The 17,104-nt window shown below is 45.8% G+C and overlaps 1 protein-coding gene across 5 annotated transcripts; it reads right to left on the minus strand.

The window, feature by feature from the left end:
• Positions 1-775: 775 nt before the first annotated feature.
• Positions 776-15,488, minus strand: CCNA1 (cyclin A1). Of its 5 annotated transcripts, none has more exons than XM_070048409.1 (9): positions 15,242-15,488; positions 13,965-14,159; positions 8,213-8,459; positions 7,903-8,027; positions 7,024-7,247; positions 5,707-5,911; positions 4,436-4,549; positions 1,353-1,486; positions 776-1,050 (listed from the first exon to the last, which is right to left on the minus strand). In XM_070048409.1, the coding sequence occupies exons 2-9, from the start codon at positions 14,133-14,135 to the stop codon at positions 999-1,001; spliced, it is 1,272 nt and encodes a 423-aa protein (XP_069904510.1). In that variant the 5' UTR covers positions 14,136-14,159; positions 15,242-15,488; the 3' UTR covers positions 776-998. The 5 variants fall into 5 exon arrangements, with proteins under 5 accessions (XP_069904510.1, XP_008271778.1, XP_051687755.1 ...); XM_008273556.4 differs by lacking the exon at positions 15,242-15,488 and adding an exon at positions 14,842-15,102; XM_051831795.2 differs by lacking the exon at positions 15,242-15,488 and adding an exon at positions 14,559-14,742.
• Positions 15,489-17,104: the final 1,616 nt, after the last annotated feature.

Raw genomic sequence — 17,104 nt, forward strand, 5'->3', positions numbered from 1 at the left:
CTGACCACAGACATGAGGACATCCCTTTACAAATGAGCATGATGCCCCTGTGTAAGAATGAAATGGAAATCACCCCTAAGATTGGCTTTCTGCCTCAGCCTACTCTCTTACTTGCTTGGGCAATGGAGGGATGCTAGGACAGGCAGTGCTTGCTCATATCCCTGCACTACTCTGCCTGAGCTGTCCCTTCCTTCCTCTGCCATGCTATGCAGATCTACCCAGACAGGAAGGAGATGCGAGGGAAAAAGCCTCAGGGTAGGGGCTGGTGCTGGTGCACAGCGGGTTAAGCCTCCACCTGCAATGATGGTATCCCACGTGGGTGCTGGTTTGAGTGTCAGGTGTTCCACTTCCGATCCAGCTCCTTGGTAATGTGCCTGAGAATGCAGTAGAGGATGGCCCCCAAGTCCTTGGGACCCTGCACCCACCTAAGAGACCTGGAAGAAGCTCCTGCTCCTGGCTTTAGATTGGCTCAGCTCTGGCAGTTGTAGTCTTCTGGGGAGTGAATCAGCAGATGGAAGATCTCTCTCTCTCTCTTTCTATCTCTCTGTCTCTACCTCTCTCTATAACTCTTTCAAATAAGTAAATAAATCTTTAAAAAACATATGCTTCAGGGTAGTCAATTACCAAACATGAAAACACTTGGATGCCTTGGAACCCATAATCTTAAGCACAGGCAACACTGGCAAGACCAGTTTCAAGGAATGCTTGAAACAGAGATGAGACTTAGAATATTCAACTAAAATTCCAGGAAAGTTTAACAGCCATGCTAATTAGTAAATAAGACTAACACGTGGTCATCTTGCAAGTTTTTATTCATTAAAAAATGTTGAACTATAATTATAAGCTACTACAGTCTAAGAGAACTAAATGCATTTACATTTTTAAAAGTTGTCTATATTGTAGCAACATTAGTTGACCCAACAGCAGAAACTTATGAAAATTAAGAGCAGTTCTGTTGATCTGGAGGTTGAGTTTTGTAAGGGCTTCCATTCTGAACCTTATTGTAGAGGAAGAACTGCAGGTGGTTCCATGAGAGACACATGCAAATACCTGAAACGAGACCCAAAGCAAGGTCAGCACAAGCCGAGGACGTTGGTTTTATAAAATCTCAATGGGGCTAGAGAGAGCTATCAATCAGTTTTAACAGACTGGCAGGAAGCTGGGTATTAAGTACTACACTCAAACAAATCACAAATGTAGGCCTCTCTAAATTGATTTTCTTGATTTAACATGTAACTTTGCTTTTCCAAATTAGCACCAGATATATAATTCATTCTATTTCTAATTCTGACATTACTATACCCATTAAGCTTTAGATAGAGAGCCAAGATAAGAAAATGTCAGTAACTTACTTTGAAGCCTTATACTTCTCTCTAATTGCTTGCTGAGGTCGATGGGGTATATCAAGGCACGCTTTATGTAGCTCACTCAGACAAGGCACAATTTCATTTAATGAATAGCCTGTAAATGCAGCAAGGGTTTCTGGCTAATCAAGACAAAAGAAAAAATCCTTCATATAACTTTGTAATATGTTAGAAAACTGAAGACAAACCAATGGTGAAATAAAGGGAATTCGTTCCTTACTAAGTATCTACATTCATTGCAAAAGAAACTGTAATCTTCTTTAGAGACTTTAGGTATAAAATATAATAACAGCCAGAGTTCTAAATTTGCTCATATTATATACTTATAGTGTTCAATTGGAAGGATGGCCACTTTCCCTGTTTGTTTATGAGCAGTTAGGATGCCCAGATTCCATATCAGAGTGTCTGCATTCAACACCCAGCTACACTGGACTCCAGCTTCAAGCTAATGCAGATGCTGGGAGGCAGCAATGATGGCTCAAGTACATGGTTTTCTATCACCTGGGTCAGAGACATGCTTTGAACTCAAGTGTCCGGCTTTTGCCCCTGCCTCAGATGGATCGTTGCAGAAATTTGGGGAGTAAACAAACCAGTGGATGGGAGCACTATCTGTCTCGCAAATAAATTTAAAAAAAAATTAAGGTCACAGAAAATGGAATTGGTTAGTTTATTTGGGTGCAAAAAACTTCTGAAACCCATGAAAGCATTTTTCAAACTCCATATTTTTCCCTGAACACATGCAAGTCCCTTGTATTTGCAAAGATATGAGTGTTTCTCAGTGGCAATGCAGCAAGAGTCTTTCATGGATCAGAAGAAACAATATCATCAAAAAGTCCATACAAGCAAAAGCAATTTACAGATTCAATACAATACCAATCTAAGTACCAAAAATATTCATCTCAGATATAGAAAAAATGATGCTGAAATGCATATGGAAACACAGGAGACCCCTGAATAGCTAAAGCAACGTTATACAACAAAAAAAGCCAGAAGCATCACAATATCAGATATCAAAATATATTACAAGGCAGTTCTAATCCAAACAGCCTGGTACTGGTACAAAGACAGATGGATAGACCAATGGAACGAATAGAAATGACAGAAATCAATCCATGCATCTACAACCAACTTATCTTTGATAAAGGAGCAAACACCAATCCCTGCAGCAAGGACAGTGTCTTCAACAAATGGTGCTGGAAACTGGATCTCCACATGCAGAAGTATGAAGCAAGACCCCTACCTACACCTTACACAAAAACCCACTCAACATGGATTAAAGACCTAAATCTATGACCAAATACCATCAAATTATTAGAGAACTTTGGGGAAAACCTGAAGGACACTGGTGTAAGCAACGAGTTCTTTGAAAGACCCCAGAAGCACAGGCAATCAAAGCCAAAATTGACAAGTGGAATTACATCAAATTGAGAAGCTGCTGTACTGCAAAAGAAACACTCAGCAAAGAGGTAAAGTGACAGATGGGAGAAATTATTTGCAAACTATGCAACTGATAAAGGATCAATAAACAGAATATACAAAGAGATCAAGACACTCAGTAACAACAAAACAACCCAGTTAAGAAATGGGCAAAGGACTTAAACATAAAGAGGCATTTTTCAAAAGAGGAAATTCAAATTCTCAACAGTCACTTGAAAAAATGCTCAGGGCCACTAGCCATCAAGGAACTGCAAATCAAAACCACAATGAGGTTTCACCTCACCCCCATTAGAATGGCTTTCATACAGAAATCAACAAACAACAAATGCTGGCGAAGATGTGGGGAAAAAGGTACCCTAACCCACTGTTGGTAGGAATGTAAACTGATAAAACCACTGTGGAATATAGTCTGGAGATACCTCAGAAATCTGAATATGGACCTACATGTGACCCAGTCATCCCACTCCTGGGAATTTACCCAAGAGAAATGAAATCAGCATAAGAAAGTTGTCTGTACCCCATGTTTATTGCAGATAATTTCACAATAGCTAAGCTATGGAATCAAACCAAATGCCCATCAACTGAAGACCAGAAAAAGAAATTATACAACATGTACACAATGCAACACTGCACAGTGGTTAAAAATAATGAAATCCAGTCATTTGCGAAAAATGGATCAAACCTGAAAACATCATACTTAGTGAAATAAGCCAGTCATGGATGGACAAATACCATATGTTCTCCTTGACCTGTGGTAACTAATAGAGCACCTAAAAGGCAATCTATAGAAGTGAAAGGGACACTTTGAGAAGCAATGACTTTCAAAAGCCCTTGTCTCCACTGTTAAGGAATAGTTTATTTTTTTCATGCTATTTGTTGATCTCTACTTAACACAGAGTTAATCATATGTGTATAAAGTTAAATGAAAATAGATCTTAGTAAGAAATAAGATTGAGAATAGGAGAGGGAGAGGAAGAGGGGTGTAAGAGTGGGTGGGAGGGAGGGTATGGTGGGAAAAAGCACCATGTTTCTAAAGTTGTAATTATGAAATGTATGAAGTTTGTATTTCTTAAATAAAAGATTTCTGGGGAAAATAAAATAAAATAAAAAATTTGAAAAATGCAGCAGGAGAAATAAGTATTCCAGAAAACAAAGGCAGCTACCCCACTTCTTTTAGCACAACAACGAGCCTTTGGAACTACATCCAGGGATCCTTGCTCATCTTGTCACCTTCTTGAGCAAGAGGGCACACACAGTCTTCAGGCCGTCCTAATTAGACTCAGGTTTCTTTACACAGAGGGAAAAGGATAACAACTCTCACTTGAAGGGGCCAATGATGGATTTGCAAGGGCCTCCACACAGAACAGTGAGCCCTGAGGTTTCCAGATCTGTTCTCTTGAATGGACGTGCTGGACCCTGGACTTCCTGCCGTCTCTGCTCCTCTCAGAGCAAAGCTGTGGACTGAGAGCCACAGCAGGCCTCAGCAGCATGTTGCAGTTTTGCTGTCAAGACAATCAGCAACTGATTCAACTAACTTGTTTTCCTAAGAGACAAACCCGATCTATACCTGGCCAGTCATTAAACAGATTTAGACAGGCCCTGAATCTCACCCATGAGAGAAGAAGGAGTCTTACCCAGAAGTGCCTGTTCACAGTATAGTTTGCCAGGCAATAAGCTGCTGCAGCTATCAGTGAAGGAAGATATTTCAAGAATGGGTCAGCTTCGAGTAGACTCAGTTCTGCTACATACTAAGAACAAGGGAGAAAATCTCATTGGAATTAGGAATTGGACTAGGGGCAAATTTGACTAAGGTCACAGATAAGCCTAAAAACATCAAGGGAATAATAAATTGTGTCTCATCTTTGTCAGCCAGCATCTAATGATGAGCACAGAAACAGATACACAAAATTATTCACTGGATTAATTGTCATGGCATCCATAGCACAACAACATTTACATTGTAATATACACAAGCATATGATCACCCACATAGTCTATGGCATAGGTTACTTATCTTATGCTAACAGTGTAGGTTTATGCTGGTCAGATAAAGTAGAATTGGTCTGGCAGCTGAAATGGAAACCTTCAGCTACACAGAAAACAACATGTCTATATTAAAGCCATTATCTTACCAGTCAAATGAATGCAGTCCAGAGACTAAAATGATACCAATAGAGACCTATCAGATTAGGAGAAGCATATTGGGAAATTTATATAGACATCTTTATTACTCTTCACACAGGATATAAATACTCCATATCCTAGATCATAGTGACTGAAACCCAAGTTGCCCAGAGCAATGCTTTTAATGCCTTCAGCTTTAACTCCAAATGACCAAATAATGCTTTAATACTTAATATGTTAGAATGAGATTAGAACCAAGTTAATTAATTTTTCTGCCATTCTGTAAATCTAAGAGGTACTGCTTAGTTTCCAAGCTTAAATTTCTTTAATAGTGATTAGGCAACCTGCACCTGCCAAGTGTATTCAACAGTAATGTCTTGTAACCAGAAGTTGTGTTCTTAAAACACCCCCTCTTCTTTTGCTAAACAGTTTTTCCAGACACACAACAAAATGAGGAGAGGGAAGGGAAGGGAAGAGGAGGGGAGAGGAGGGGAGGGGAGGGAGGGGAGAGGAGGGGAGAGGGGAGAGGAGAGAAGAGGAGAGGGGGGAGGGGAGAGGGGGGCGGGGAGAGGAGGGGGGAGGGAGAGGAAGAGGAGAGAGGAGAGGCAGAGAGGGGGAGAGAGAGAGAGGAAGGAAGGAAGGAAGGAAGGAAGGAAGGAAGGAAGGAAGGAAGGAAATAAAAATAAAAAAGGAAGAAAATGAGGAAAACTGAAAGATGATTGGGCTTGGCTGCTCTTCAGCCTTCTCGGCATGGGAAATTGCTGGCAGTCCTGCGGGATACCTTGGCCAGGTTCTCAGTTCTGATGCACACTCCCTGACGCCTCATGTATTGCAGGAGAAACTGGTTGGTGGTTGGCACTGTCAGATCGAAAGCCAGGACTTTCAGGAGTAGGTGTTCCATTCTTAACAGTTGTCGTTTTGTGTACGTGTCATCAGTAATATAGACGAACTCGTCTACTTCGGGCGGATATATCTCTTCGTATTTCCTGGGAAAGGAAAAGAGCTTTTAGAAATGAAGCTTGGAACTTTGGGTCTTCTTCCTGGGCTACCAGCATGGGCCTTGCAGACTTTCTTCTGAACGCATATTCTACTATAAATGGTACTGGGGAAAATGTTAGGAGCTAGTATCTAGTCCACGAACAAGAGCATTACAAAGACATCCATATCTACTTCTAGCAGCAGTAAGAGAACTCAGTTCCAGCAAAGACGTTTCCGTTTTGGCCTCTGATTCACTGAAAGATTCTGAATGGCAGACACTCAGGTAAAATCTGTGTTCATTCTGCAGACCACAAATCATTTTGTGGAGGAGAACACTATGAGAAATACATGATATAAACATTTCTATAGGCCTTTTATTTTTACAAAGATCACATTGAACTTCCTCTACTGAATTAGCCAGCGATGCTGTGAAGCCAAGAGAAAGATAATGAGATACAACAGGGCTTCAAAAAGTTCATGGGAAATACACATTATCTATTAATTCCATTTTCCATTAGCTTTCTAAAGATTCCTCACTCTTTCCCTGTCAGCAGCTCTTTCCTTCTGCTTCTGTTTCCAGTTTCTGTAGGAAAATTTTGGAAGTTTTTACTTATCATTAACCACAATGTTAGCAACCAGAAGCCCAGAAAGGAGAATCGACAACAGGTCAGTTGAAGGCAGCTCAGCCACAACCCAGCTCTCCTCTCCCACACAACCGTATGCACCGCCGATGGGAGCAGGAACCAGATGGAGCAGTTCATTCACTGTAACCAAACGAACGGTTATGATGGGTCCTTTACCAGATCATGAAGACAGCTCGTATGTAACCAAATCTGTTCTAGAATACAGTCAAAGTGGTTGACTTAGAATTCAAGCTGACGGCTGCCTCAGTCATGATATTCAACTTGTGGTATGAATCTCAGACAGCTGAATAGAGCAGTGAACATGTACATAGATTCAGTTTCTCAGGAAAGCCTGTAAAGATGACGATCTCTTATCAAAGGCAGCATGAATAGGTTTAATTATCATGCACTGCTCTTGCTTAATAAACGTGTGGAGAAAAATCCAGTGTTTTGACAGGTGGTACTTTCACATTATTCACGTTAAACAGAACACTCACGAGGCCAGGAGAATAGCTGCTGTTCCCACGAGCTGTAATTTCCCCCTGAGGACAGACATGCAGGACAGAAACCTGTCCAGGAAGTTGACAGCCAGATACAGGGTCTCTGCTCGAAGTTTATACTCCTCGCCAACCTCCACAAGCCAGTCCACCAGAATCGTACGCATGCCTTCTGTGATGTCTGGCTGCTTCCTCATGTAGTGTGCTTTGGGCCTGTGTCTTATCTGTTGGGGGAACAGTGTTGATATATAATTAGTTGAAAAACAGAAAGACTGCTCCCCAGCACAGTTGCTATTTAAAAAAAAAAATATCATGAGTGATGGTTAGGCAGATACTAATACAGAGCCAAGTAAATCTTTATCATGACAAGGAACAAAGTATGGAATTATGGTTCTTTAATGTAATGGATTACCAAATAACTTAATTGAGGTGGAAGGCAGATATAGGCAGAAATACAGGTTATTCCTAAGAGTGATGTATTTAACATATGAACATTTTGAGTCACATAGAATGGTTCACGTAATTATTATCATCACAACTATTATCTTTTATTTATCTAAGGGGACAAATATTCATGTATTTCTTGTATACAGCTTTAAGAACAATACTTCCCACCCTACCCTCCTTCACCCACTCACTCCAACACTCCATCCTCCTTCCTTTCTTTTAAATTTTACAATTACATACTTTCAATTTACTCTATCTTCACAAGCTTAATCCTCTAGCAAATAAAGAATTTAACAAGTATAACTATTATTTTTCATGGCTCTTCTTAGAGTCCTAAGGGTGCCATACCTAATGGTTATGGCCAAGAGTTATAATGTATCTCACTGAAGAGCCTAGGGTCCTGGACATTATTGGGGTTCTGGGAAAACTCACTTCGGCTTCTCTAAGGTACTGATGAATTTCTTCAGCATACTCAGTCACATTTATCACATCTGTGCCCAGATCTGCCGCATCTTCAGATTGGAAATGGAGAGATGAATCTACCAGCATTGGGGACACTGCAGGGGTTCGACATTGTGAGACACGTCATTTAACTGAGAAACGCATCCCATTCACCAGCCCTCCACAGGCAGCTGTGCAGACTGTCATGACATCATGTGTTTCCTCTTTTCCGTTTTCATTATGGAAACACTTCAGTGGGTGAGGAACGCAGGGCACCGTCAGCCTGGCTGGGCAGGATTACCTGTGCTGAAATCCAGCAGGAAATGAAGGTCCGACTTGAGTGTGCTGGTGTCAACTTCATACACATCCTCGAATGCCATCCCCTCCTTCTGGGGGCAGCCGTCTCCCTGCCCCTGCTCAGACTCCTCCATGTAGATATCCAATCCTTGCTTGCCTTGCTCTTGGTCTCCACACTCAGGCGGCAATTTCTTTCCAGCTGGAGGAACGACATTTTCTGATCCAGGAAAACACTTGGTTGCCATGAGCCCCTAAAAAAGGGTGAAATGTTTTGTTAGAGGCTACCCCCGAAGGCCATCCAGGCAATATGAACCCACGTGACTCAAACCAGCAGCCAGGGGAGTAGTTACAACTGAATCTTCAATTGAAATATCTACTCCAGCAGTTTAATTCCAGAAAGTAAAGTGGCAAAAGTCTCTTTTCCCTGGTCTTTGTCTACATTCAATATACGGCAAAAGTCCTACCTAAAACTTGTCATCTTTACATATGTATCAGAGGGAACTAGAGTATAGCAATGAGAAAAGTGAAGGTAGGAGGATGGTACAGCAGTTAAAACGCTGCTTGGGACACCATCATCCCACATCAGAGTTCCTGGGTTCAAGGCCCAACACCATTCCTCATTCCACTTCTTATCAATATGCATCCAGGTAGCAGCAGGTGACAACCCAAGTATCTGGGTTCTTGCCACATACATGGGAGCTCCAGACTGAGTTCCAAGCTCCAGGTTTCAACCTGGCCCAGCCCCAGCTGTTGTGGGTATTTGGGAGGTAAACTAGCAGATGGAAAATTTCCCTCTCAGTCTCTGCCTCTCAAATACATTTAAAAACTTTTGAAAGTGCAATAAAATACTTAACTTGGAGAAATAAAGAAAAAAGACAAGTTATAGCTCTCCTCCAAAGTCAAAGAGGTACCACATGTTAGGATAAGGGGCTGTAAATCAGCTTTTGTGCTTAGAGCATCACAGAATTTTATAATTTTTCAGTGCAGCTCTTGACACACAGTTGCTAGGTTCCTACAGTCCCCCTTCTTACCCAGCTAACTTTTAGTCAGAAAACCATTTAAACTTTCTATTTTATTTTTTTTATTTTTTTATTTTTTTATTTTTTTTTTATTTTTTTGACAGGCAGAGTGGACAGTGAGAGAGAGAGACAGAGAGAAAGGTCTTCCTTTGCCGTTGGTTCACCCTCCAATGGCCGCCGCAGCCGGCGCGCTGCAGCCGGCGCACCACGCTGATCCGATGGCAGGAGCCAGGAGCCAGGTGCTTTTCCTGGTCTCCCATGGGGTGCAGGGCCCAAGCACCTGGGCCATCCTCCACTGCACTCCCTGGCCACAGCAGAGGGCTGGCCTGGAAGAGGGGCAACCGGGACAGAATCCGGCGCCCCGACCGGGACTAGAACCCGGTGTGCCAGCGCCGCTAGGCGGAGGATTAGCCTAGTGAGCCGCGGCGCCAGCCTAAACTTTCTATTTTATACTTGGCTATTTACAGATTATTTGGGAAACCCAGGCTACTAAATTATCTTGCAAACCATAGGACATTTTTGTATGACATAATTCAATTATTTGGAGGGAAATTTCTCAATGGCTTCTCCCTTTTTCTCTCTTCTTTTTTTTAAAGACTCATTTATTTATCTGAAAGACTTACAGAAAGAGAAAGAGAGACACCTTCCATCAACTGACTTACTCCCCAGATGACTGCATTGGCTGGAGCTAAGTCAGGCCAAAGCCAGGAGCCAGGAGCTTCATCCAGGTCTCCCACATGGGTGGCAGGGGCACAACTACTTGGGACATCTTCCGCTGCTTTGCCCAGGCTATTAGCAGAAAGCTGGATCAGAAGTGAAGCAGCCAGGATGCAAACCGGCGCCTATATCGGATGCCAGATTCACAGGCAGTGGCTTTACCTACTACACCACAACACTTTTCTTTATTCTTATAATATTAACAGTGGGAAAGACTGTGGTACCGACACAGTGAATAAGCACATGCATCAAACACTGTTCCATCTTAAGGTGGTCATGCATAGTGGTGTGAGGACAGTTGAGCAAGCTTTATGAACCTGAGTTATATTTATCCAAATGCCAACTTTATCTACTACATTAACATGTTACTGGTACTTAATCCTGGCGCTTACTGTTGAAGGCTACTTCAAAGTTCCTATATGGTTCTTAACTTTCTCTTCCATTTAACAAGTTGAATATGTGGTCTATATCTAGTAGGAAAAAAAGTCTAGTATTGAGAAAAAATCACAGGGACTGTAAAGGGTCAGAGTCATGAGTTACCATAACGAGCTAATCTCGACTCCAAGTCATTGCCACGTTTCATTTTTGCTGCATAGATGCTTATATATGTACATAGTTTGGGACATACATGTACATTCATTAGAAACATTAATTAATCACCTGCTATGTGCCAGACACTGGTTTAGGTGCCCAAAACTGGACAGTGAACAAACTGTTCAAAATGAACTACCCTCACAAAATTCACATTCTAGGTCCAGGGTGGCAGATGAAAATGAATACAGGGAGAACTGGCAGAGCAGAATGAGAAAGAGAGCAGGGCAGGACGTGAGGTCAGGGAGAAGACAGTCCACATCACACTGTGAGCACTTAAGGCCTGGATTTTATTCAGAGATGAGAGACACTGTAATACTGGGGGCAGAAGGGCTGGCACTGTGGCACAGCAGGTAAAGCCACCGCCTGCAGTGCTGGCATCCCATATGGCCGCCAGTTCAAGTCTCAGCTGTTCACTTCCCATCCAGCTCTCTGCTATGGCCTGGGAAAGCAGTAGAAGATGGCCCAAGTCTTTCTGTCCCTGCACTCGCTTGAGAGACCTGGAAGAAGCACCTGGCTCCTGGCTTTAGACTGGCCCAGCTTCAGCTGTTGCAACCATCTGGGGAGTGAACCAGCAGAGAGAAGACCTCTCTCTCTCTCTCTCTACTTCTCTGTAACTCTGCCTTTCACATAAATAAATATATCTTTTAAAAAAAATAGAGGGCAGAGGAGTGGGGTGCTCTGGTTTCTGTTTCACTTGGATCATTATGGCTGGGTACAAGGTAGAGAACAAGATCAGAATAAGATAAACACTAAGCAACTTGCAAATTCCAGATGAGACACAACAGAGTTTTGCACCAGCCTGGTAACCGAACAAGACGAGAAATGAAGGGATTCTAAACATGTAAAAAGTAGGACCTACAATATTTTCTCAGCATATTTGATTAGGGAGGGAAGAGAAGAAGAGTCAAGGATGACAAAGGATTTGGGGCTGAATAACAGGAAACACAGACACTCCATGTGTCATGATGAGAGACTTGGAAAAGGAAGTAAGGGTGCAGCACAGGGTTCGTGTCTGGTTTTGCCAACAAGTATGAGGTGCCCATTCTATGATGCCAGTGCAGATGCAGGAACCTGAATGTGTGAGCTCAGGCTTCCAGGCTGGAGAGAGAACTATATCATCAACACGCAGATGTATTCACTGCAAGGCTATCTGAAGAGATTATTAAAGGACTCATTGCAAGATTCAGGCCTTGGGCATTATAACTTTCGAAAATTGGAGACCTAAAGAACCAGGACACTGCAGAGTGGCCAGTGAACGAGCTGGAAAACCTGGAGATAGTGGTGTTGTCTGGACAGTAAGAATGATGTGTTTCTAGGAACAAGGAAATAATCAGAACTACACAAAATGCCGCTCATTGGAAAGAACTAAGAATTCAGCTGCTCCCACATCTGAGGAATCAACCAACTGTGTATGATCCGGGGAAAATACTGTGCCTGTGCCAAACATGTACAGACTTTTTTTCTGGTCATTTTCCCCCAAACAATGGATTTACATAGTATTTACATTTTAGTAGGTACTGTAAGCAATCTAGCAATGATTTAAAGTACTCGGGAGGATATGCGTAGGTTACATGCAAATACTTTTACATTTTTACATAAGGAACTTGAGCAAGCATCTGAAGATTTTTGGTGTCATCACAGTCCTGAAACCAACCCCCCACAGATACCAAGGGATGACTGTTTGCTTATGGGTTTGACCCAATAGAGAAAAATGATGGAAAAAAAAGTTGAGGGCCAGTGCTGTGGCATAGCAGATTAGACTGCCACCTGCTACACCAGCATCCCATATGGGCACCAGTTCAAGTCCCAGCTGCTCCACTTCTGGTCCAGCTCTCTGGTAATATACCTGGGAAAGCAGTGGAAGATGGTCCAAGTTACTGGGCCCCTGCCATCCACATGGGAGACCTGGAATAAGCTCCTGGCTTCGGAATGGCCCAGCCCTGTACCACTGTACCCATTTGAGGAATGAACCAGAAGATGATAGGTATCTCTCTCTCTCTCTCTCTCTTTCTGTAACTCTGCCTTTCAATTAAATTTTTAAAAATCTAAAAAAAAAAAAGAAGAAGAAAGAAGAGTTTGGGTGAGCATGAGAGCCCAGTGCATACGTGGGGGATGCTGTTCACTTCCCAAGAGCAGTAACACGGAAGTCAGGACAGGATGGAGATGGCAGAGTGTAAGGCACAGAGTAGCATGTGGAAATTCTCATCTGGTTGCTTTTATATTTCTAGCAAAATAGGATGCAAAGTCACCAGCTGAAATTGACCACAGAGAATGAGGTTTTGAAGAAGTAAGGAGAGAAGATAGGCAGGACATAGGTTTTGAGGAAGATTATGGAGCTAGGAAATACAGAAGTGGAGTCAGGCAACCAAAGAAGTTAATGATGGCAAAACTGAAATAAGAGCACTCGGCACCGGTTCAGCTAACAATTTGTAAGCACTTTGTAAGAACAAAGTCTTAGACTTGAAAGCAGCAAATATTGCTAAGAAAATGAAGTTTGTTAAAAACCACTTTCAATTTTCTCCAAAGCTTTAAACAGCTCACTTTGGGTACTTTCCCCACATTGATCAGGACCCTGCAAAAGGCAGATAACTCGAAGGTCAGTAGATGAGCAGCTTCTAACCTAGCCTCTCCCATCGATTTTTCTGGGAGTGGAAGGCATAAGCCTGTCAAACTTTCTCACCTATAAAATGGGATGTACACCCAGCCTACCTACCTCACTGGCTTTTGCAACCATCAGTCAGTACTAATTACACTACAGCAGGCTTGCTGTTTGTCTAGTAGCAGACTTACGGAAGCTTTTTTCCTATCTCAAAAATTCACTTTTAAGGATCCAAACCGCACATTTGCTTTTCAATGTCCGAATTCACTTTCAATGAGAAGAGAGGTCCCTATGATCTGTTAAGCAAGTACAACTAACATTTGAGGGTCCACCTCCTGCGCGCCTACCTGCTCTTCATCAGTCCCCTGGCCGTGTCTGTTCTCAAAGCAACCATCTGAGATAATCTAGGAGAGCCTGACCCAATCTTGTTGCTAACGGCGTCCTGAGCGAGCACAGCAAAGGTGATCTGGGATCGCTCCAGGCACAGCCGCCATCACTCTAAACACCACTTTGGCCTGCTGGAACTCCAGTTTTGTATTTTATTTGGGGGACATTCTCATTTCCTTTCAGCCTAGTAGTCCTTAAGTCACTTCCCATAACCTTAATCCAAACAGCTCCTAGACCTACTTCCTTGCTGTTGCAAAAACAACAAAGAGAAGTCTTCATGTCCAGCTGATAAAGCACCAGCCAAGGTGATCTTTAAAAAAAAAAATCAACTTCCTTACAGTCTGATTCCAGGGTTGTCCTACTGCTCAAGGGGAGTTTGTAGTTACAACTCCAAGAGAAAACCAACCTCCACCAAGACAGCTGCTTCTCGGCGTGGTTACCTGGCCACAGGTCCTCCTGTACTGCCCATTCTCAGTCAGCAGCCCCAACACTGTTCTTTGAGGGGGGTCCTGGCCCAGCTGGGCTCTGGTGAGCATCTGACAAGTGTCAGGACCTCGGGCCGCGGGAGCCACGACCACCCCGCTTGTGGAGCTACTGCTGCTGCGATGCATGGCTTCCTCCGACTCCACAAGCCGCTGCCCACCAGGGGAAGAGAAACAGAGAAGCAGATTAGTCACCACCCCCTCCGCCCGTGTTTGCAATGGCGCAGCGAACGCGTGGGATCAGCACCAGCTACTGGTGCGCAAGCCACCCAATGCTGCTCTGAACCAAAACAGTGACTGAATCTCTTTCTTCCAAAACGCAGGTGAGGGCAGACAGGAATGGCATCCTCACGAACCTCCAAGCCTGAATACCAAGCCCCACGTAGCTGGGCCTATAGATCCTATAGATCCCAGAGTCCTAATCTAGCTCAGCTCCCCTGGACCCACACAAAAGCTCCAGGACGTCACCTTCCCAAGTGGCAAACTGGGAGGATGCTGCCCTGCGGCTCCCCTCCCTCCACACACAGGCCCTCAAACCTGCTTGGAACCCACAGTGGACCCGGGTCCTCTCGGCGTTATCTATGAGCAGTCTCCCACAACTAGCAAGTGCACCCGCAGGGGGCGGGGCAGGGACCGCGGTGCGGCCGGATTCCAGCCGGGGGCGCCGGGCTCCCAGCCGCGGCGGCCGGAGCGCTCAGCACTAGTTACTTTCGACGCAGCCGCGTCTGTTGAATCCACCAATCAGCGGCGGCCAGGGCCTCGCCGGGGCCGCTTCCATGCCAACCGCAGGGAGCGTGCGCGCCCCGGGGCCGCATCTCCATGGCGACCCCCTCACCTGACACGCTCCCAGCCGCGACGCCGCGACCCCTGGGCGTTCAGGACCCCCGCGGGGCCAACGGGCGGCCGCCCTGCCCCCCAGCCCCCGCCCTGGGCTCCTCCTGCGCCGCCCTGCCGGGGCGTGCCGGGGCGGCAGGTGCCGGTTGGCACAAGCGTCCCGGGCCTGGAACGGAGGATGGCGGCCCAGCCCGCAATCGCAGAGCTTTGGAAGGGGCGGCCTCCGTGGACCCGTTCTCCCAACAGCCGCTAACTCCTCCCGCTAACGTCTTTTGCGCGGCCCGCTCCTGAGAACCTTGGCTCGGGAGAGCGACGCGGGGCCCTCGGGGCTGCGCAGGCCGCAGAGCCTTGCCCACGCCGGCCCGAGGGCGCGGCTCGCTCCCTGGCCCCGGCTCACACACCTACGCTTCCTTCCAGACGGCGGCCGAGCCGCGGCGGGGCGGCCCCGGGCCTGAGCCGGGGCCTCTTCCTGCACGGAGGCTGCGGGCCTCGAGTCATTGTGGGTGTTGGCGCTCCAGAGGCCGTGCCTGGTCTGCCTGGCTCCTGGTGCATATGTCCTGGCTAGGTGGGAGAGCAGATCTAGGGGTTTAGGGTCGCGGGTGGCGCTCGAGGTCCCCACGAGAGGTCTTCCCGGACGAGTGGCTGCTGCTGCACGGGCGCAGAGCTGATCCGTGAACGCCAGGGTTGTGGTCCAGGAAGAGGAAGGAACGCGAGCGGCCGCGATGGGGCTTTGGACGTCGCGGGCGTCGCTGGCGAGGCTCAGAACTGGGGCCGCGCGTGGGGAGAGAAAGTCGCAGGATTCGGGGTCCACTGGCCAGGAGGGGAGGGGTGAATGTGTTTGATCCCCGGAAGTCCCAGCATAGGCAGAGGTGACTGGCAGCTGATACGCATATATTATATAATACAATATAATATAATATATATGTGTATGCGTAAACACATCATCTGTGTGGGTTTTTTTTTTTTTTTGCTTTGTTTTAAACATTCATCCTTGATCTCTAAAGCAGACCCAAAGGCCTTCCAAATGGTTAAGCAAGGGTTGTTTCTAACAGTGTGCTTTATCAGTGTCTTCACGGAGGAGGGGTTCTAACCATTAGGAGGATTCGAAGATACTAACAGGCAAGTGGGAAGCATCCAGGGATCAGGGCCGGATGCTGCGGGGGTGCAGAAACCACCTTCTGTACCTTTATCACAGACTTTAACCCTGGGATTCCTGTGCCTTTGGGTATCATGGCCACAGGGACGCTGGCAATGGGCTGATCGCGCACCCAATGAGTCAGGCCAATGCAGACCTAACTGCTTTGCATGGTGGCTCAGTCTGGGGGTGGGAGGGAGTGTTTGCGCCCCTCGCGCCTCGCGCCGCTTTGGGAAGCCTCCCGGGAGATCCCCTGTCCCACCTGGCGTCACTGCAGTGATTTCTGGGGATGCTGGAGGCCTCAGCGGTTAACTCCTGCCAAGAGCCCCAATCGCTGGGGAGGGCGCAAGGTTGGCTGCGTTCTCACAACGTGACCCTCTCTCTGCAGAACCCTTTTTGATTGGATTTTCCAGGACGAAAATCCCACACCCTTGGGCGGAGCCAACGCCGCGTTTGCTCCTGGGTCCAGTAGTTTTGATCATCTGCTGTAGGACTGAGGCTCCAGTGGGGTGGGGTGTGCAGCACCCTGCTCCTGCAGAAGCAGCCTTTTGAAGCTGGGTATTCCTGACTCAATTCTGATCAGACGACAAGGCTAGGAAGGTATCATTCAGCTGTCAGCCTGATAAATGCCTTTTAAAATGAAAATAACCGGCCGGCGCCGTGCCTCAATAGGCTAATCCTCCGCCTTGCGGCGCCGGTACACCGGGTTCTAGTCCCGGTCGGGGCGCCGGATTCTGTCCCGGTTGCCCCTCTTCCAGGCCAGCTCTCTGCTGTGGCCAGGGCCAGGGAGTGCAGTGGAGGATGGCCCAAGTGCTTGGGCCCTGCACCCCATGGGAGACCAGGAGAAGCACCTGACTCCTGCCATCGGATCAGCGCAGTGCGCCGGCTGCAGCGCGCAGGCCGCGGCGGCCATTGGAGGGTGAAACAACGGCTAAAGGAAGACCTTTCTCTCTGTCTCTCTCTCTCACTGTCCACTCTGCCTGTCAAAAATAAAAAAAATTTTAAAAAAATAATGTGAAAAACTTAAAAAAATATTCTAGAACCCTCTTATTTGAATAGCTGCAGAAAGAAATATAATCGTAATGCGCTTGCTAAACCTGCCAAAGGAAAATGATCGAGTCACTTAAGA

The sequence above is a fragment of the Oryctolagus cuniculus genome, chromosome 9 (assembly GCF_964237555.1).
Source record: "Oryctolagus cuniculus chromosome 9, mOryCun1.1, whole genome shotgun sequence".
Taxonomy (NCBI): domain Eukaryota; kingdom Metazoa; phylum Chordata; class Mammalia; order Lagomorpha; family Leporidae; genus Oryctolagus; species Oryctolagus cuniculus.